The sequence below is a fragment of the Acanthisitta chloris genome, unplaced genomic scaffold (assembly GCF_000695815.1).
Source record: "Acanthisitta chloris isolate BGI_N310 unplaced genomic scaffold, ASM69581v1 scaffold2095, whole genome shotgun sequence".
In the NCBI taxonomy this organism is placed as follows: domain Eukaryota; kingdom Metazoa; phylum Chordata; class Aves; order Passeriformes; family Acanthisittidae; genus Acanthisitta; species Acanthisitta chloris.
Genome location: NW_008671927.1, coordinates 89332 through 112664, shown reverse-complemented (window position 1 = coordinate 112664; position 23333 = coordinate 89332). Strand labels below are relative to the sequence as shown.

At 37.7% G+C, this 23333-nt stretch overlaps 1 protein-coding gene across 1 annotated transcript in view; it reads right to left on the bottom strand.

The window, feature by feature from the left end:
* The window catches only part of LOC103801856 (laminin subunit alpha-2-like), a gene marked incomplete at both ends in the record, with an annotated part of 152688 nt that overhangs the window by 117942 nt on the left and 11413 nt on the right, over positions 1-23333 (bottom strand). The window contains one exon of the mRNA XM_009074290.1: positions 14054-14296. Within this exon, the coding sequence (XP_009072538.1) occupies positions 14054-14296 (243 nt within the window). The remainder of the gene's footprint in view (positions 1-14053; positions 14297-23333) is intronic.

The following is a 23333-nucleotide window of genomic DNA, read 5'->3' as shown; positions in this document are numbered from 1 at the left end:
TAGGGAAAAAGATTCTTCTTTTACTTGTCTTAAAGCCGCCTCCCTACTTAATTCACTTAATACCTCCTAGTTCTTAAACTGGAGCAAAGAAATGTATCTTACTACTAATTAGCTTTGCACAGGTATCAAGCTTCCAGAACTGTAGCTTCCTTGGATGCCTAAGAAATATTACTACAAAAAAGGTAGTTTATTTGACACCCTACATTCCTCAGTTACTAAGAATATTTCAAAGTAAGGAGTTAAATAATAACTGTTATAATTCACTTATTTTAGCCTTGAGTTCCTTCTCACTATTCAATTTATTAATTATTTCTGCACCTCTTGAGTCAACTACCTAGTTTGCAACTGCTTCTCCAACTCCTCTCCTGTAAATAATGTTTCCAGTGCAGAAACCCTCCTGACAGTCTCTATAGAAAAAAACTGATTCAAATCATTAATTTAGTTTTTTCAGCAATGACCTTATCTTTCCCGAATGTTCTTTGATCATCTCTCAGTCCGCCAATTCTCTGGCAGACTTCCTGAATTTGATGTGTTTGAAAAAAAGGTTTATTTCAACTCAGTCACTCAGAATATTTTTCACATCTTTATTGCAGTTTAACATTTCATTTGCTGGAGCTTATTTTCCTACCTCTTCTCCTGATTTGCAGTAAAATACATAATGTCCGTCCACAAATTATGCTAGTTCACTTTTGATATCTATTATCTTTCCTTAATTTATTGTTTAGACATGTTGTTTTATTTTTGGAACCATTCTAAAATGTAACATGCATGTGTGTGTAATGTTATTTTAAAATCAGCTCCTGGGTGTCTGATCTTTTTTTCAGTTGTTGACCGTCTTTTCTATCTTTAAGTTACAATTTGGCAGATTTCATTACCGTGGGATGTTGCATTTTTATTATCTTCTAGTTATTTTTATATTACAGTTATTCAACAGTTAATAACCTGGACCAGGATCTGGGCACTGTTTTGGACTAAATCATAGGTTCCTTACTAACTGCCCCAAGAACATTCAGGTGTTTAAGAAATATTCTTTTGCACTACATTCTATTATGACATCTACAGGGTCTGCCAAAGGCTTATGTTATATTCCTAGCCTTCCTTTGGCAAGACCCACTCAGTTCCACATCTCTGGGCAGTTGCTGATAGAACATTAAAGCTATGCAGTCTGAGTTTAGGTGCTGAATTTAGTTCATAGAGATCCCACACACCATTTTATTTATGCTGACTTCCTTATATTATATTACATTATTACTAAAATGATTATGCCTCTCTTTGATGAGTCAGTAATTCATTCCTAGGAAGCTTTTTCCTTTCTGCCATGCCTATAGTTTCACCTCTTTCCAGCACCCCTTAAAGGCTGGTATTAATTATAAAGGTAACCTTTCTCAGCTGCTGGGTATGAATATTGGGCAACACTTGGATACATCTGATCCTAGCTCCTGCAACAAACACCTGAAAGGGCTTACACTGTGCTCCAGTCAGATGACCATTAGGCCATATGAGTAGAATTTCACAGCACATTTCATTGGGTTTCTTCCACTGAGAAGTGACACATGTAGCCTAAGAAACTTTTTGACATTTTTGGCCTTAGATAAGTCTCACATATTGATGAGCAAGGACTTATTTAGACTTTACCTGCAGAGGGCCTTCAGAACAAAGTATCAGCCTTACCCCCACCACATATTTTGTATGCATTGAAAATGTCCCTGAGACTTCTTGTCTCAAGGCTAAACAACCCCAGCCCCCTCAGCCTCTATTTATAGGATGGGCACCCAAAGTCCTCAATCATCTTCCCAGCCATTTCCTGGACTTGCTCCAACATGTCCACATCTATCTTGAACAGGACTTAGCTCTCAGGTATGCTCGCATCACCTCTCTCAGTCTGCTGGTGACCCTCTAACTAATGCAGCCCAGGATACTGTTGGCTTTCTTTGCTTGCAAGGGCATATTGCTGGCTTATGTTCCACTTGGTATACAACACTGCTGTCACTCGCTTTCCTCATGATGCTTCTGGGTGATGTAGGCACAGCTGGCTCACATGTCTCATTGAACAGAGCTGCCAGCCCATTGAACTATCACATAGCTGCCTATCTGCAGGCAAATGAGCCCTCCTCCTGGTGTGGAGAAGTCACCAGCTTGCAATTTTCACCATCAGGGGACTATCCATTACTGAACCAACAGGCAAAAACTCTGCCTGCCTCTATTTTCATATAGTTGTGGCTTCAGGCTGCAGAGTCCCACAGAAAAGGCAGTTAAGCTCTTTCTTGCCACCTTTGATGCTGCACAGTCTGCTGACATCCTGCAGTCCTTTACTTGGTGACAAATCCCCAACCACATCAAACATTCTGCAGGCAAGGGCACCATCTCCCTCCCTCAACCTTAGCAAGGTCCCAGACAGTTCGTGCAGTCTCTGAGGTGAAAATCTGCATCCTGCCTCTAGAACTCAGCCTGAGTTGAGGGCTCTGCTGTACTGTGGTGGTTGCCCCAGCCAGTGCTGAGAACTGTGCCCAGACTGTGACTTACCACTATTGTTGAGCACAAAACCACTCATTCCACCCCTCCTCCATGCATGTTTCTGCATGAACTGATATGCAAACCTGCATCGTGTTAGCTGCCTCTGTTGTTTTACTAAACACAACAGTCAAAATGCAGCCGCTTTGCATGAATGAATATTATCAACTTCCAAGTTACTTAAAATTAACACACTTCAACAAAGCTTTTAAGAATTTTAAGTGTGCACCATGTTCTCATACAAATTTATATTATCCATGTATTGAACCCAAGCAGTGTATTTTTCTACTTAAAGCTTTGGTACTTGAACTTAGTTACTTTGCCAAGCAAACGGAGCGCAGTCAATCTCAAGCTGTTTGTAGGATACTAAAAACCCCAGCTGTTTGGCTATATGGCATGGAGGGGTTTATGCTCACTATCTTTACAAGAGAACATCATAACTAACCAGTACACTTTTCACTGATAATAAATTGGAAGACTTAATTCTTTCATAAAAAGAGAAGATTACCATCAGTAGCCAAAAATTATTGTAGAATGATGTTCCCGCTCCATCCTTGCAACAAATTATACTAAGTAAAGAACTTACTTTATTCAAGGACTCAGTAGTTTACTTTGGACATCATGTCAAGACTGTGGGCTTCAAGCCTGATGCTCTGTGTAAGACAGTGGTCTGTTCCTAAACTATTGCCAAGAAAGGTCAGTTTCTCGCTAAAATCTAACTTCAGACAGCAGCATAAAGCAGAGAAAAGTTTCAGCCCTGCACAAAGACTTGTAACTTGATAATTGGCAGTGGAGAAGACAAAAATGTATCAGCTTTAATTATCTGCTGCAAATAGCTCATTTGCAGATGATGTAAAATTATTGCTGATTTTAATCTCTTGGCATTTTATATTTAATCCCTGAAGACAAAATTTCTGTGAGTTTTCATAGTGTAAAACCTAATCTATCATTAGAGCTGGTTTCACAACTAGAATAGTAGATGGAACCATATGTCAGAACTCACCATGCAATTTTTCATCATAAATACATATTTATAATAATTGTATATAGGAAATGGTATATTTGGCAAGGTTTGCTGTATTTCTAATAAGTATCTCACTATCTTAATAAATTAATGGCTTAGTAAGTGAAAGCATAACTCCCTTCTGTGCCTTGCTAATGAGTACAAGAGCTACTTGAAATGCAGTGCTTAAACTTACATTAAAATGTCAAGGGCTATGTATGTCAAACTCTATCTCAACTAATTCATTCCCCCTAAGAATACAGGCAAATGTCAGTTCAACGAACTGTTTAGCAAATACTATTGTGTCACTGACAACTATACCCCACAGCTTAAGCTAAATAAGGCTTCATCTCTTCAGTTCTGATTAACTTGCTTTTGTCATTTTCCTCTTTCCAATTTCACTTGAAACTTAACTTGCTAATTCAAGCCACTGCTTTTCTATAGCTCCTGTAATTTGCACGCTTGTCGTTTTTGGACAAGAAACAATTTGTCAAAGACATCATCTGGCACACTTTTAAACAGACAGCTCATTGTTAGAGCAATAGTTACTAATAAATCATGGAATAATAAGGAATTTGATTACCTTGAAAGTCTATTTGTAATTTCAAGTTTTTATTTTCTTTTTGTAACTGTCTTAAATAAGCGGGCACACTGCACTGTGCTGTAGTTTCAGCAACAGTGATGCATACCACAGTCCATAAGGGATTCAGATAAGATGCAAGGCCTGGAATACTGTAATTTAACACAATGATGATAACTTGTGCTCTACTGGCTTGTCATAGTGTACTTAGAAGTGAGACTCCATCTCTTAATGCCACAAAAAAGTCTTTTGTGCTTAGTAATAACTAACAAGACTGCTGGAGAAAAATTAAAGGCTTGGCTTTCTCACAGATAAAGCACAGTGAACCAGTATTTTTAAGAGTATTTTCTACAAGCAGGTAGATTGGCAATGTGCCCTAGGTTCTAACACATAATACTGCAGGTGGTTTATGATTTTAAATCATTAAATAATAGCTGGTTTATGTATCACTGTACACTACAGTGGTCTGACCCCTGATGTCTGTAAACTTGTACAGCCACTGTCACTCTGGTTTACATTTTGTCAGTGTCATACAGCTGCTGCCTAACCTAGCAGCCTTAAGCAAACAGATTAGAATAAGAAAAGCAGCCACAGGAACTCAATGGCTGATGCCAATGGCAACTCTAGCTGCAAAGCAATTCTGAAAATTGTTAGTCTGCGTTCTGATCAAGCGAAAGTGAAATACGCTGGCATTACTGAGCTAAACATGACCACCTCTCTGCTTAAAGGATGAAATATAGTGGTCTGTCTAACACATTCAAAAGTACTCAAAAAGCACAACACTAACATCCAAATTATGCTATTTTTAAAGAAAGCACTGAAGTGAGATGACACATTATCTTAAAAGGATATTTTTTCTTTACTACTTTTGAAGAAGTAGTAAAGAAAGAAGCAGTAAGCTTTTTGGATAATTATCAGGAATGAGAAAAGTAATTTGAAGTAAATAACTAAACCAGGAAATTTATGTTTTCTTGTGGATTATAATAAAAAGCATTCTGATCCCCAGATTTAACTAAAAGGCTTCTAAGTATACCAAACTAAACAGTGTTAAAAACCCCACCCAAACAATACCCATCCCCTCCTTTCTTACCAAGATAATATGATTTCCCTTATTCATTGTATGATTATCCTAAAAACTCACAGTGCTTCCCACTATCTTTTTTTCCTGAATGAGGTGCACTGTGGAGGACACTGGGAAATTACAAACAAATTGCTGCCACTGCAGAATGGGGACCAGGAGAAAGAAAAGCCACAGGAACTTTTGACAGCTGTAAGCAGTTGCAAAGGGCTGCCAAACACAACTGCTGATATAAAAGAAGGAAAATGTGAGGATTTAAGCTGTTCAAACAGTAAACAAGTACATCTGCTCCTGAATGTTATAATTCAATAGACTGTAGCAATATGCTTTACATTACTGCAACATTCTTGTTTTGCACCACAACTCTGAAGAGTTTTGGACTAGGGAAATTTCAACAAAAATTTCTGGGGTTTTTCTGTGGTACAGATCCATATGTGGAAAAGCCCATGACAATTACTTTATGGTGTTGGAGTCTAAGTTCTAGGAAAACCTGTGCTATATAATGTGGAACATGAACTGATGAATGCTTTTGAAAACCAAATGGGATCCTTGTGAATGGCAAGCATTCCATGCCTTTAAAATAATTTACAATACTTTAAAAATAAACAACAAATAGGACACTCAGCTGTAGAACACAAGAAGCTTGGGTATCTCTCCCACTTTGAATGTGATCTGTTCAGAATTGGATATATTTTACAGTGGCTACTATAAGAGAAGTCAGGGGGAAAAGAAAAAGCCATTTGTAAGTAGGGTAGAATGAACATCACAGGCTAGGAAAGGCATCATAAATCTTCTGTAAAACACAGGAGATTAAAGAACTATATGTATGAAAAGAACTTTTTGTTCTTTGCTCCTATCATTAATTGTTGCAAAGTCACAAAAATAGTAGTGTTTACTTTGGCTACAAAAACTAAACTTGGCAGGATTTTGTCAAACTCCCAATTGTTTGGATTATTCACATTTCATTTACAATCTGTAATGTAAAATAATATGACTTATATAGTCAATCAGCATGTTTGTTTTGGCTAGGACAGAGTTAATTTTCTTCACAGAATTTTGTGTGGGGCTATGCTTTGGATCTGTGATGAAATCAGTGTTGATAACACAGATATTCCAGCTACTGCTGAGCAGTGTTTGTGCAGCATCAAGGCCTTTCTTGCTTCTGACCCTGACTCCCCCAGTGAGGAGGCTGGGGGTGCACAAAGCAATAGAAGGGGTTTCAGCTGGGACAGCTGACCCCAACTGACCAAAGGGATATTCCCTACCATATGACAACATGCTCAGCAATAAAAGCTGGGGAACAAGTTTGCCAAGGCTTTTAAACTCTCCTTTTAAAACAGTTCTTCCTTCAGAAGATTCTCCAACTTCTATAACAAAGAAAAGCTCTATTGTAGCTACTTCTTTTTATCCCTCCGTAGGGAGCTCAAGCCACAGAGTTAACCTGCTATGAACTTCCTGTCCTTGGTGCTCCTATTATGTCTCAACTGCTTATCAACTTTGCTATTCTGACGTGCGTGAAAATGTTTCTCTTATGATTTTTTTAGGCCTCCAGCACTGCCATTTTCTTGGTATGGAAGGGCAGTATTTTGGTTCTTGCCTCTTCTTTTTCCTTACTGTGATTTTATGCTAATTTGCAAACTTCCTACTTTCCTTGCTGGGACAAGATGTTTTTATATGATGTCTTTCAGTTTCTAATGCCTGTTATATACTTAGGCATTTTATCCTGCTACCTTGGATGTTTGGAATTATGGCATTTGTCTTCCCAAGTAACTAAGTGTGATAGAGCCCTGCTCTCTTAGAGATGGCTGAACACCTCCTGCCCATAGGAAGCAGTGAATTTCTTATTTTGCTTTGCTTGTGTGCATGGCTTTTGCTTTCCCTATTAAACTGTCTTTATTTCAACCATGAATTTTCTAGCTTTTACCCTTCCAGTTCTCTCCCCCATCCTGCTAGCAGGATGCATGATTTTTGGTTGATGCCTGGGGTTAAACCATGACAAAGCATTAAAAAATAATTCATCTTGAACTAGGCTCTTACTAGATTTCTCCCAGACACTGTTTTTAAATTACCTTATAATCTTAACTTTTTCCTCTCTCATCTCTGCATCTCTCAGCTGCTTATCATCCATACTAAGTCTTTGAGTTCTTCTACACCTTTGGCCAGCAGACTCATTACAAACAAGAATTATGGTCTTGAAGTACCAGTTTCCCCACCCCAAAAGCAACCTGCTGGGGATCTTCAGTTCCCATAATCAAGCAAAAGAGAAAAAAAACTCATCCAGAATGCATTGTTCTTGTTTTTCTGCCAGAATGAAATCTACTACTGCCCAAAAAGCAGTTACCAGACCCAACAAGAAAAGTTTGGGTCATTTCAAGTAAATACCAAGACTTAGGAGTACCATTTCCCTTCACAACACTAAGAGTATGCTGAGTTATAAACAAGCATGAGTCCTTATTTTATGATTTGGAAAAACTATCATAGATCTGTATAAAGATGTGCAACATGTCTCTTTTCAAGTAAGCATCGTGATCAATAAACGATGGATGTTAATGAAAAAAGGTAAATAATCAATTTGACTCTTCAAACTGAAAGACTGCTGTGTGTACTTTTTGTATATTGCAACTTTATTATGATTCATATGATTAATCAGTTTTTCTTTTTTCCCAGGAATGGTAGAAATTATGACATGAGTTTCTGCTCAGGGACAGAAGACATGCCAAGACAGAGAAGTGGACTGTCTGACTAACTACACAAAAGAAAATTTCATTCCAACTTGGCCCACACAGATGTACCAGATCCTGCCTCCTGTTTTTACAATAATGGCAGACTGCTATACTACTTAGATGTAGTTTTCTACAGTTGTTTCCTCTTTACAGCATAAATTAGAAGTACATTATACATTTTACAACCACTCTTTTTCTCTGTAATATAAATATTAAAATCTCAAGTTCTATATGAACTTTTAACTTGAGAATATTATTGTAAATATTCCTTTTCTCAGGCAAAAATTAACAGTGGATATTGCTATAATGCAATTATAAAATTACTGACTTGCAGGATGAGTTACAAAAGATTTGAATAAATTACTGAGAAGAAAATTCTCATCATGCTTAACAAAGTAATTTAAAATTGTCTTAAATTAAACTCTGTGTGTTTTCAACATTCTCCAATGATATCAAGCACATATCAAATGTTTACCTTGTTTTTTTCCTTTTACATATGTTTGAATGTCTATAAGGAAATCAGAAAATGTCAATTTTTTATTAGTGAGGCAATATACTATTGTGTACATGGAATACGTAAAAAATATCCATTTATTTGGTAGCCCTTTGATAAGTATCTTTTCCCCCCCCTCAGATTACATACTCAAGTTCAGTTTTGCTTAGTCAAATTAAAAATAAAAGACAAAATGCAAAAAAGCAACTAAATTAACTAGACCAGGATCTTCATCCAAACCTCTAATCTGTTTTTTTTTCCCTTTTGTAAACAGTTTCCTTCATAGCTAATCTAAGTGGAAATTTTGGAGCAGCTGAAAGCTTATGTGCAAAAATTCTTGAAGAAAATCAATATCCTATCTCTTCTTGGTAGACACAAGTAAACTTCTAGACTGCTATCCTTCCAAGACACTCAAGAAATGAGACTTAGATATCTCATACAAGTTAACACAGTCATTTCACTGAGACCAGTCATACACAAAAGTATGATATCCAAAACCATAGCTTGAGCACAAGTCTTCCTGAAGCTGCTGTAGCCAGGAGGTGGGGGTGGGAGGGGAAGCAAACAAAATGTAAATCAAGACCAATAGGGAGAAAAGTGTGAGTAATCCAGAGCATGAAGCAGAAACTATTTAACCTCTGAAGTGGTGCAACACTGAATCAAATGAGATTAATGGTCCTCATGGAAGACCTGATCCAAATGTTACTATTGACTTCAGTGGAAAGATCTTTAATAGGCACCATTTATCTATAGATCCTGTTGGCTGTCCTCTTACTATTCGCTACAAAATAATAACTGTACATTTTATGACAGAAAAGCAAGAAGATGGGAATGATCCTAAGCTGACAGGACACTTGATTCAGTCCAGAGAAAATCTACTTCATTATTTCTTAGAAAGTGAAGCTATGCCACCTGGCTGGATAGCCTAACTCAAAGTATGCTAAAAACCTAGGCAGCAGGACATCATCTTGGATGCAAAGACTGCATCTGAGAGGATGTCTACCAGATGAAGCTGGTACACCAAACACTACAAGCACTATGGCATGAAGAGGAGAAACCTAGCCTGCAAATATTGGGAAGTAAGAGAATTTGATGTTCACGGCATCACTGGTCTGAGGGAAGCTGGGAGGTAGGGAGGTTCCAAAGGAGCTATGCGGCACAGGGCTGCATTTCAAAAGGAGCACAGCACAAGCATTCAAGTACTACAGCAAATGAACAAAATAAAACAACATTAATATCAAGGAACTTGTTCCTGTTTATTTTTCTTCTTACATGTTTGGTACACACTTTGAACTTCCACTTGGCTGAAAAAAATAAACACTAATGAATGTGCTCATACAGACTAGCCTTCACTACCACAGAAACAGTATTTTATGTTTTGGACCTAACACAATGCTACCATCACAAGAAAAGCAAAAGATGAAGCATTCAAAGGAGCAGAACTGAATTATCACCCACATTGCAGTATCACTCTCACCACTATAACAGCAGTGATAGGAAAACTCATCGCAAAAAAAAGGAAGGAGGCAGGTTATGTAATTCCCAGCATAACTCCCCTCCCTGTCAGTGCTTTGCTTCAGGTTTAGTGCTGTCTACGGCCATAGAAAAGACAGGAAGAGTTTTCTTATTAAAGGCTAGCACTGGGACTCGGAAAACCATAGACTCCATGGTTCACACAGACAGCTCTTGCCAAAATCTTTCAGTCTTCAACTTTTACATTTGACCATGGAAATACTATGCAGTTTACAACTCAACATAGATGTGCAACTATATTACCTCCTTAGTAATAGATCTATAGTTATTATCACCTCTCTGATGGTCACATCAATTGTTTCACAACTGCTCCTTGCTGAAAAGAATCAAACAACACCAAGGGCTGTGCTTGATCTGAAGCATCTTCCATCAAATGTAGGGCTAATACCCTTCAATTTCTCAGTCTTTAAATGTCAAAGTAGAGCATCCTCAACAACCAAAAATAATATTTGAAAGGCATCTCACACAGGAGGATCAGTGATTTTTCCTCTTATTCAGCACAAGGCAATATTTACTGAATCCTGAAAATTTAACCTCTCCATTCTCACCATGTAACCCAAACTCTATTCAGCAGAAATATCGTTTGAGGCAGCATCTTCTGAAGACAGATTCTGTCCACAAAGAGAGAACTTTCCCTTGAAAGTTTATGAACCTTCCACACCACATCAATAATTATAATTTTTCAAAACCAAATTTGACAGAACACCTCTATGTGATGACAGATCAGGGAGTCAATTGGGTATTCCAATTAAGACTTTAAAAAGTGGCAATTAAATTCACACCCTTCATCTCAGTTTTTGTACTTGTTTCCCAGATATGGGGGGGAGATTTTGACTTCTTAGTAAAAGGAAGTGCTTTCCTATCAGATTAATTAAGATTTTCACAGAATCATCAAGGTTGGACAAGACCTCTAAGATCATCAAACCCTCACTGGAGATATTCAAGAACTGCCTGGATGCAAACCTGTGAATGTGCTCTAGAATGACCCTACTTGAACAGGGAGGTTAGACCAGATGACCCACTGTGATCCCCTCCAACCTTAATCATTCTGTGATGGCATATCAGAAACACCTATGCTAAAAGTCTACCTTTGTCAGTGTGATCTCGAGACACTCTATTTGTCCACCTATCACAGAGACAGTATGGATCATAGACAGTATGGAAAGCAGATAGTAACAATCTTTCTGCATTCAAGTCTGCACTTTCAGAGAAATTTCTTTGAGGGTTTCTCACTTTGTTCATTCAGAAGCTGCCATTATGCTATTTTCCATTAATTCAAGATAATATTCAATTAAAATATTTTTTAAATAATTTGTGGTCTACAGATTTTTATTCACATTTGACTGAGTAAACTTAATCTTGTGATGGTTAAACTCATCTGAAGATAAATCACACGGGGTTTTTGTTTGTGTGTTGTCTTTTTGTTGTTCTAGTTGGTTTTGGTTTTAATTTTGTGTTTGGCCGGGATAATATTACGGGTGTAAATAGGGACAGTATTAAATGACCAAACTACTTGGCCTAAAATGAACATTGCTGGAAATATGTTAATGAAGCTAGTCACTGACTAAAATGTTCATTTGAAAGCATACATGAGTAGAACATATTCTGGTCTTTCTAAGACAACAAGTCTTGATTTCAGATAGTGCTGCAGATGTACTCTTGGCATTGGAAATGGCTTGCTGACCTGTGTTCCTTCTGCACTTCATCAGCTTTCCTGAGTGTACACCAGAACAGTGCCTAAATATCTCATGGGTTTTGAAGCAAAGGGAAGGCACTTAATGTACATTTTATAACTGTCAGTCTTAGAAAATGACTAATATCTGATTCATAGAACAAAATTTCCATCCTGGAACTAAACCAAATTATATGCAGGTGTAGTTCCACTGAAAGACCAGGAGCCAAATACCACCTGCAGCACAATTGCAAGTAAATCTGATATTGGTAGAAATTTTGTTATTTTTCATGTTTTGTGTTTGATGAAATATGAAAAAGAATTAACCTGGGTTAATTCTGCATTAGGACTACATACTTCATAATGCAGCCTTTAACTACTCAGACAGATGAAACTAGTGTTTATTTAGGAAAAGAGTATTGCTAAAAATGTCAGCTCTCAAATTCAGGGAGTGGCACTCTTCCAGTCACCATAAAGGTTAAGTTTTAAGCTTTTCATTTCAAACTGTTTTCTCTCCATTAGGGCCACATCTCAGATTAATAACTACCTTTGTAAGGCAAGATTAACTTAGAGTGGCTTAAATCACCTTTCATAGGGTGATTTCTATAAGCACACATACAGAAACAAACCTACATTTGTTTGTACAGAAACAAATCGGGTTTTAAATCGCCTTTCATAGGGTGTACATGTATCTAACAATTCTTCTTTACCAAATGGAATGAAACATTTACTGAGCCAATGAGAGAGCATCAATTACAGCACATCAGGCCGAGTTAAAAATTATTAATTGAACACTTAATATCACAATTAAGTTCCACTTAATTCAGTAGGCTTTTAGCCAGTTTCTCAGCCATGGATATATACTGGTGTGCTGAATAAAGTTCTTTGCTGTTTAACTAAGCCAATGAAGAGCACAAGAATGGTTTAACCAAGAGGACAGCAGATAACTGGAATCAATGTCTGTCTGTGAAAGAATTGGATAATCAAAGAAACTGAACAATGTAAATTAAATTAGTTATTGGAATAATTACTTCAGCATTATGTTTTCGGTGCAGACAAGTAAGTTCTCCTAAAGAAAAGGTATAAAGTTTCTTTGCAAGTGATAAACTGCTAACTCATGTTCTGTTCACCCCTCAAAAAGCACCCCACTGAAACTGACGTAAAAGCATAGCATATGTGTCGGCACTCTTTCTTGTAATATGACTTTATCTGCTCCTGCTAGATTTGACAAGATCAAATACCTATTCTAATGACACAACTACACACACAAAGTATTTGTGATGATTTTCCCTAGATATGCAAATGATTTCATATCTGATAACACATACAAGACTCCTTTAGATCCAAGTTTACATCCTTTTTTTGAGTGTATCAGCAGGATATTTTCACTGAGAGCTGTATTTTTCTATTTTTGCAACTGGTATTGGAAATTTCCTGTGAACATAAACAAACTATACATATCTACAGCAAGGACTCAAAAATAATTCTATTAACAAATTTGCGTGTCAATGTTGCTTTGCATTTAGGGGAACAAAAAAAGTATTTTCGTACCTCTTTATATGGAAATAAGCCATCAAAAAGTGGAACAGAAAAATTAACAGAAGGATAAATATTGAAGCTAAAAATCTCACAGATCATCATTAGACATCAAAGAATCTATAAATATACAAATACCTCAGATCTAGTGCGCATTCAAACCACATTATTTGTGGAATTAACAAGTTATTTGCAAAGCAAGTGGTTGGAAAAAGTTTTTGACAAAATATGCAGTTAATGGAATGTGATACACGTGGCTTTCCCTCTCATCATTTTAAGTGGCTGAAAATACTGTACTTTCAGCTACAGTTGTTACATTTGCCTTGTTCTTTTAATGACACATGCTCATTTTCATGTCCACCAGTTCTTTTCCACACCCTCAGTTAAAACAAATGACTGGTCCATGATTCATGTGCCTGGACTCAGAACGGTAGAGGCCTCTGACAGGAGAAGAATGAATAGGCATACACAGGGGCAGAGAGTCAGGTACAAGCTCTTAAATGCATTAAATTAAACTGACTAAAATCACTACTGTTTAACATCCTGACTTACACACAGGGACTTGATAATGAGCTCAAAGAAAAGTGTTTTAATGACTTCATTGGGTCCATGATTTTTCCCAGGATTCTCACCTTTGTTCACAAGTGACAAAAGAACATATTTCAAGCACCTAAAATTGTCTGAAAGTACTAGAGCCTACCTAATAACTACTTTACCTCTTGGTTCACTTTGTAGAATGTCCTTATTAAGGTGAACCTTCTATGCATTTATACAGGACCAAGGGGGGGTTAAAACTGAAAACAGACCCCCTCACCATTTTTCAACTGTACCAAAATATTTCATCTACTCAAGGCAGATTTGTCAATTACTCAAAATTTTCCTTTTCTGCCAGGTTACAGTACATCGAATAATATTTGATCTTACCTCTCCGTTTTCCAGAGGATGGATTTTGGAGTAATAAGAAGTGCATATGACTTCATCATCTTTTATATAGGATGGAGTTCCAGGACGGGGATGAATGTTGTAGCGTGTCAGGCACTCACTGTCTGTGATAGCATAATACTGCCATGGTTGGTAGTCTACACCATCCAGCGAACGCTCCAAAATCCAGTTCCCAGGACGAGGTGAGTTAGCTGCTTTCACAATAACATATGCAATCTGGAAAATCTGAAAAATAGAAGAATTGTAAAAATACATGTAAATACATATTATAAATTCAGATTTTTTAACAGTACTAAACTAAGAACAGTAAATATGATAATGCTGGACTTTTTTTACCCTATAAATGTAAATTACATTGAAAACCTCTAATTATAAATACTCCATAAACATTTCTGAAGAAAATATATGCGCATTAGGCAATAGAGACTTTGAAAATAGAATTTAAAAACCACTCTAAATTCCACATAACTTTGGAAGTAATTGCTAAGCTGCTGTTTCAGCCAAATGCTTGCAAAGCTTGTTTTCAAGCATTTTCAACTTGTAGAAGCAGGTTTGTTTCTGTATGTATATTTATAGAAATACACTTTCTACAATGTTTAAGAGTTGCCAAACTCTGCTACAACTCTGTCTCTACTGAAAAAAACACCCCACAGTTTTAACCTATTGAAAGGTAATCACATCGTGCTGAAATCATTCTATAAAACATTCTTCTTTCAATCACACAACTCAGCACAGTTACCATAAATTAGCTTTACAGGACAGAGACACATCAAATACAACTAAACACAGAATGTAAAGCATGTAATCAATGCTCATTATAGTCCATTTCACCTGCCCATTTAATTGCTTTATCAAGGTTTATTTCTGCTTACAGGCTTACTGGAATGCAAACAACAAATACATTTGCAATTGCAGAATGATGTAGATTTGTGATGCAGATTTTGTTTGGTTTGTTTTTTAACCTAGTAACAGCTCTATGTTCCAGAAGCAGAACTGAAGCCAAGAAAAGAAAGCAGCTATTCCCATTAGGAAAGCAGAACATAGAGCAAGTTAACATTTTTAGGATGCACTGATATGAGTCTGCACATGAGAATGCCAGAGGGTATCATGGAGAGAACAGGGTTGATTTAATACTTAATGCTTTCTGTATTGGATAGTCATTGCAATGAAGCTGCAAGATTCAGACTTAGTCCACACAAAATCTCTTGTGAATGCTTAGACAATCAGTAAAGCTGGTGAAAGAAGATCCTACAGTAAGCAATGAAAGAAACAGTCAGCTCCAGGATGGATTTGCTGCTGCACCAAAGTTGAGCCAACCACTGATGGCAATAAAGCCTCTGTGATAACATATTTAAGAATGCAAGAAACATTATTGTACAGAAATAATTGGGGCCACAGGAGCGAGAATATGTGACAGGAGCAGCTCTTGTCTTGTGATGAAGACACCGAGGCCAGGAATAGAGAAGGAGGGGCCAGAGCTGAGAGTCCCCCTGCAGCCCATGGAGGTCAATGTGGGAGCAGAGATCCATCTGCAGCCTGTGGAGGAGACCCAGATTGAAGCAGGTAGATGCCCAAAAGGAGCATGTGACCCCATGGGAAGCCTGTACTGGATCAGGCTCCTGGCAGGGTTCTCCAGAGCCATGGAGAGAGCAGCCCACACTGGATCAGGACTTGTGATCCAGTATGGGACCTGAGCTGGAACAGGCTGCTCCTGAGGGACTGGACTGCACCCTGTGGAAAGTGACCCATGCTGGAGCAGTTCATGGAGAACTGTAGCCCATGGGAAGGACTCATGCTAGAGAAATTAATGACGAGATGTCTCCCATGGAGGGGACCCCATGCTGGAGCAGAGGAAGGACTCCTCTCCCTGACAAGTGGCAGAAACAATGTCTGATGAACTGATCATAACCTCCAGTCCCCATCTCCCTGCACTGCTGCTGGAGAAGAGGAGTAGCTAGGAAGGAAGGAGAGATGTGTTTTTAATGTCTCTTGTTTTCTCATTACCCTGCTCTGATCTTGTTAGCAATAAAATCACTTAATTTCTGCAAGTCTGTTTTGCCCTATTTGGTGAGTGATCTCTCCCTGTCCTTATCTCAACTCATGAACCTTTTGTTATATTTTCTCTCCCCCGTTGATTTGCGGAGGGAAGTGATAGAGCAGCTTTGGTAGGTGTCTGGCATCCAGCCAAGGGGCAAATAACTAGGCAATAACTAGGCTGTGTTTCATTCCATTGTTTCAACAGCAGTCATACAGTCACTTGTCCCCTCTTTTACAAATGCCCTTTCTGCTCTCAGACTCATTTATAGCTATATTCCATTGTGGACACAATTAATTATAATTATAACTATCCTGGATCAGTGTCACTAATACTATTTACAATAAACAGAGACAAACACAACATTAACAAACCTCTCCAAACTGTTCCCCTTTGGTAAAGCTCTTCAAAATGAAAGAAAATAGCTTGAGTGTTTGATTATTTCCTAAGGGAGGTAATGAGCAGCAGCTATAATTTAAGGAACTAGTTTATCAACAGTTATTTTGTACATTTTCCTTTGTGCTGGTCTTATCCCAGCATGATCTAGTCAATCCACCTTCAGCTCCAGCTGTTCAGAACAAAGATTTCATTCTGGAGTACTTCTAAATAGTTGGATGGGTTTTTTTAAAATTTTACAGAAGTAATTTACCTCAGGTTTTAATAATAAGATTATTATTCCTTATATGTTGAATGGATAACAAATGATCTTAAACACATTGCTACAGCTTCTACCATGGAAGATCTGTGGTTTAGGACACATCTGACAATAAATCCATAATCTTAGGTGTGTATAGTTTCCTTTGTGGAAGTCCTAAAATTTGCAAAACTTCATGGAAGATTCATTGTTAAATACTGCCAAAACCCCCATTTAACTCTGAAAATATCTTGGATGCATTGGTTCAGTGGGGCCAAGAGGTATAATCAACAGAAAGTCTTTTTTTGTATGCTTGTTTTGAAACATTAAGCTGTGTAGGAGTAGAACTTTCTACAGTGACTTTTCAAATTAGAACCCTCTTTCAATAACATTTCCTGCACATTCTGCTGAAGTTATGTTTGAAGTCTTGTTTCTTTCTTTCTGAGAGTGTGTACTGTTTGACTGCAATTTATTATATACCTCGAGCTTTCATTATTTTTAGTGTGCTTTGTAAATGAATCTGCAATAAAATTTTACAAAAAAGCAGTGGAGAGGAACCAGCATATTGCAGGTCATAGTGGCTTGGACATTACTTCTCTTAATCCAAACTTGACAAGGGAAAAAAATTCTGAATGTAAATAAATGATTAGATGTGAAGTGCTGGTTTTAACCACTACTCAATTACAGTTTTCAACCTGATCCAGACTATACTGTCATAGCCTCTGAGATTTCCTGTAGCAGTTTCTGCAACAGCTATAACTGACATGAAAAACATTCTTTTTTATCTTTCAAGTCTCTGTTCACAAATGGAACTGCAAAACCATACTGTCTAAAGCAGCAAAACAGAGCTGGAACTAAGGACCAGTATTTTTAAATGTCCATAGACGGTGAATACTAATTGCAGACAAGGGAAGATGAACAAGCACATGCATCAAAAGCATAGCCTGGCTGATATTATTCCTGATCTTTCTAAGGCTAAGCTGAAGACATTACAGGATGCTAAGCCATGCTTCTTAGAAACACCTTTCCTTTGTGGGACAGCAAGACATGTAGATCTTTAGCATGAATCAAGAAGACAGTTGTATCAGGTTAGAAGGTTACGCCAGGCACTACTAGCTCATCACAGTGCTATGATGCAGACAGCAAACATGGTGTCTTCTGTGTTTTACTGTGCCTTCTAAGCAAGTTGACAATCATAGAATTTTAGGAGTCGGAATAGACCTTACACATCATCTAGTTCCCACCCCTCCTGCCATGGGCAGGGACATCTCACTAGACCAGGTTGCTCTAACTCCCGTTACGCCAGGCACTACTAGCTCATCACAGTGCTATGATGCAGACAGCAAACATGGTGTCTTCTGTGTTTTACTGTGCCTTCTAAGCAAGTTGACAATCATAGAATTTTAGGAGTCGGAATAGACCTTACACATCATCTAGTTCCCACCCCTCCTGCCATGGGCAGGGACATCTCACTAGACCAGGTTGCTCTAACTCCCATCCAGCCTGGCTTTGAACCAGGGAGACAAGCCATGCTTCTTAGAAACACCTTTCCTTTGTGGGACAGCAAGACATGTAGATCTTTAGCATGAATCAAGAAGACAGTTGTATCAGGTTAGAAGGTTACGCCAGGCACTACTAGCTCATCACAGTGCTATGATGCAGACAGCAAACATGGTGTCTTCTGTGTTTTACTGTGCCTTCTAAGCAAGTTGACAATCATAGAATTTTAGGAGTCGGAATAGACCTTACACATCATCTAGTTCCCACCCCTCCTGCCATGGGCAGGGACATCTCACTAGACCAGGTTGCTCTAACTCCCATCCAGCCTGGCTTTGAACATCGCCAGGGAGACAATGACAACTTGTGCAGAACAAATCAGATTAAAATTAATGGCAGTGTATGATTATTCTCAAAGCAAGCCAATGTAATGGAAGCAACACTGACTTTCCAATCAATTGGAAAACTGTCCATATCCAGGTACAAGACTAACCCTTCTTTTGTAGTGGAGTTGCTTTCTAGAGCCAGCTTTGCTAGTACATTTTAACACTGAGCTTCTATTCCCACTGGCTGATCGATGGAGCTTTCCTGGTTTACTTTTCAAACAGCACCCATAAACCAACACGTATCAATTGATACGGTAATGGCACAATCTAAGAGCACATCTGGTTTTGCACGAGTCCAATAGAATGTAACCTAGAGACCAAAGTCTGCTGATACAAATGTGAAAATGGAGCAACACCAAGCTGCCTAGTATCATACAACAGACCATTAACACAGCTGCTGAAGTGCAGCTGGTGCCTTTTTCTACTTGTTCTGCTCATGTGACCATAGTATAATTATGGGAGTGGGAGAGAAATAGTCTAAATAGTCCTTTAAACCTTTCCCAAATTATAGACAACATAATCCTCAAGATGAGAAACAAAATGAGTCTTGGGTCTCATTTTCACTGGTAATTGTCTCAGCAGTAAGATCTGCAAAACACATTGCAGGAACAGTTCCATAAGTTACACCACTATATCTTCTTGTGATTGCCTCATAAGACATAGAAAAGCACATCCTAGTATACAGGATAATTTGCTGCACTAATATTATTCAGATAGAGCTGAAGTGAATCATTAATCTGCATAGGTTTAGCTAGTGAAGCAGGAAATCTCATTGTGCCTGACTCCCACCTGCGCTTCTATTTAAAAAATAAATCCTTCGGTTAGAAACTGTTCATGTAAGTCAGAATATCATCAGTGAAAAAATACAGTACCACACAAATCTACAGAAGTATTTCCATTTCATTTTCTAAGCAGAAGAACATAATAGCTCTAATAGAGGCTTCCATCAGCAATCTGGTGTAAACTCTGCATCTACTTATTTACCATAATTATCTTGTGTTGTTGATTATTATTACAGTTCAGTGGTCAAGTAAACCTAGTATTCTTTTATCAAGAAGAGTGCAGAATTTGGGTAAGGTCTTGTTTCCTTATAGGCTGGCATAAATACTGTTAAACCACATGGCCTTAAACATTCCACAGATTTATTTCACCAGTTTATTTAAAAGTACTGTTGGGGGCAACAAAAGCACTGCAGAAACCCCTTGTCCCAGTGTGAAATCCATACAGATGGGTTATGGATATCTCTGACCTAAGATCGCTATCTCAGAACACCCTGCAGGCTAACATGGGTTATTAGCTACAAGTGGGTCCACCTCATTAAGAGGGGCAGGGCAAAGTCAATGCAGAATTTATTATGGGATGTGTTAAGAGGATTGCATAAATGGACGAGTGTTAATATGGAACATTTAGGGAACAAATAGAGGTGGAGAAAGGGAGGGATGAAGGTGGATCAGGAAGGAACAAGCGTAAGGTAGAGGGAAAAGGAGATAAAAGGAACCAGCTAGCTGGTCAGTATCTTTATCCTGACCTTGATCGCTAAGTCTGTACTTTTTTTTTCATTAAATCCTGTTTCTAAGTATCTTCTCTTTAGCTGTGCTCACTCTTTTTAGTGGGTATGTGTGAACAAGAGTTAAATTTAAGCTCAACTAGCCAGCAAGGAGAAGCCTGAGCACCAGCAATTAAGACTGGGGCTGCACATCTCCAAGATTATGGAAAGATTATCTAAGGTTAGCTACTGAAGCACTGTATGTTTTGTTTGCATCCATAGATGTATACACACACACACTCCCTTAGCAGACAGTAATCATAATTAGTTGAAGAGGAAGAAAAGATTGAAGCAGGCTGTGCTGTATTTGTTTTTATGAGGGTGCTGATAGGGCACTGTGGTCTATTTCTGTTGCTCTGTGCAGCCACTTGCGTGTTTCGCTCACTCAGGAATATGAGCTCTGCCTTGCTACAGCCTGAATATGAAGACAGAGCCATAGGAGACTTGCATCCATCAGACTACCATATTCAGTAACTTCTAGTACCATGAATGACCAACAACCAGGAAAGATCTAAATAGATTTTCAATGTGAAAGTGTTCTTCAATCATGAACTTCTCTTTTTACACTCATGAATAAAAATGACTGTTATATATTCAGGACATCATACATCTGCACTACTGTTCATTTTGCAATAGCCTATCCTAAAGGCTTAAGACATGAAACAGAACAAATCTAACTGATGAACTGAAGCAGAGATTTTGTGAGTTTGAGAAAGAACTCATCTTGTGCTCAGACCCCAATATTAATTTCTTATGCTTCTATGTGGTCAGTAATATTTGAATTCACAGATGCTGTTATGAATTATTGTTTGGGTCTATTACATATGAAAGAGAGAATACACTTTTGACACAAGAATTTTTAAACAATTGGTTAGTTAAGAACAATTAACCTTCTCATTTTAATCTCACATCCAAATCAGAGAAAAAAACTTATTTAGGAATGGAGTGGCTCTCCAGATTCCTCAAACTATCATCTAGCACATATCTTTTTCTACCTCTGTCCTGAAAGACAATGCCCATGGTTTCAAATATTCTGCTCACAGTTAGAAATTCTGTAATTGAAAAGGTTGGCATGGAGGGGAAAAATATGCCTAGCAGGATTTTACTAGTATCAGTTTAGAGAGCTGAACAGCTCCCTGCCATGCTGCAGTTTGCCTTCTAATGACAATTGTTGTTCCTGTTCATCTGAACTGCTTCCAACTGAAATGCTGCTACCAGATGGGGAATTTGGGCTGAAATAAACACACACTTGATTCCAACCTATTGGGATATTTTTTTTTTCCTCCCAGTGTTGCAAGCAATTCCAGCAGGGCATCATCTGTCCCAGGAAAATTGTATCTACAAAGAGTTCTAGCTTTGAATGTCATGCAAATTAAGATGTCCACAGCACTTCATGTGAAAAACTGAGAAATATTTTTATCATAGCAAACCTTGAAAAGCTCTGAAGTTAGAAATTAATCTTTTCTAATAAGGAAAATAACACTCGTACAATGCTCAGTCCCATTCACTTAATACCTACAGAACATGTGTTTCAAAAAAGTATGAAAATATCTTAATTTAGAAGAAGCTCAGCTTTCTCCCTTCCCTGTATATAACTGCTAGAGAGGGGCAAGTTCTTTTAAGAACACTTTCTTCTCCTTGAGAAAAATACATCATTTATTAATACTTCTCAACTTTTGCTCATATTATAAGTAAAACATGATTATGACTTGTGTCATTCAAAAAAACCCCAAATATAAAGTCTATTCAAAGACTTCATACAACATCAAGCTGTAAAGCTCTCAAGTTGTCCAGCTGTTGAATATCTGAGACACATTAAGCCAAATGGAAGGCGCAGTAGCTGTAAAGTTTCTGTCAATGTCAACTTTGTTCTTTGTAATTTTCTCTGCTGGTTTTCTCCACTACCCACTGTTCAGCTGTTTGTGAAGGCCTCAAAAAGAATAGCTACTTTCTATTGACCATTTTTGCTGCTCATCATTGGCCTAGTGTATACCAGAATTGAGGGCTGAAGTTAGTAATCTCTTTTCACAGTGCTTTCAAATAATAGCAGAAAGCAATTTCTTTTCTCTTTACTTTCTAAAGCTAATCACTTCTTTCCATGTAGAACGGGTATGGTGAGGAAAGAAAAATTGATGGAAATGTCAATATTCAAACCCTTCCTCTTAACACCTAGACAAAAGAGCAGAAGGACAGAAAAAGTTGTTCTTCTATTTTGGTGCTAAAATGCCAAAAAACGTTTTGCTTCCCCCTCCCCGCCCTTGATCCAAGAACTGACTCTCAGTCTGGCTGTTCTGGATTTACAGCTTGCACAGATATGCATTCTCAGCCCTTCACTAGGCCAGGCTGGATGAAACCTTGAGCAACCTGATCTAGTGAGGAGTGACCCTGCCCATTGCAGAAGAAGTTGGGACTAGATGATCTGCAAGGTCCATTCCAATCCCTAAATTCTATGATTCTATGAACTAAGGAAAAAGGTAACTCATTTTTCTTTAGGCTTTTGTCTGAGTGCTATCAATGTGGAAAACTTTATCCCATGACCAGAACAGAGACTTGGGTAACATCTATTACCAGTGTGCATATAGTCTCTCTTTCCCAGACGTAGAAATCCAGGTAGAAAGTGACATAACAAAGTATACATGCTAATAGTATATAACCCAGGTAGTTCTTGAAAAATGTTTACTGCCATGTCAAAATATTTACTACAGTTCTGTTTGTTTTCATGATGACAAATAATTATGTTTTCTAGGTATGTTTGCTGTAAATCCTCACTGTGTATTTATGTGCCATTTGTTTACTTGTTTTTCTTTTTGAGTTTTTCAAATGCTTTCACTATAAATTGACTTCAAGTTCAATAGTTTTGCTTTAAAAAATAATTAAACATTAATAATATTAAATAATTTTTACATAAATTGCAATTTAAAATAATATCAGAAGGAGAAAGTACACTGTTTCACCCTATAGATATCTAGTTACTGCATTACCAGCAAATTGTGAAATCAAAGAAATTAAGGGAAACACTAAAATGTTCAGATTCAAGTCTGAGGGCAACAAAAAAGAATTTTTCACAAAAATCAGTATTATTACTAACTTCCAGATACGTGTCTACAAATTGACGACAGACTTTAAAACAGAACATATCTCAGTCTATTTTGTTTACTTTTAAA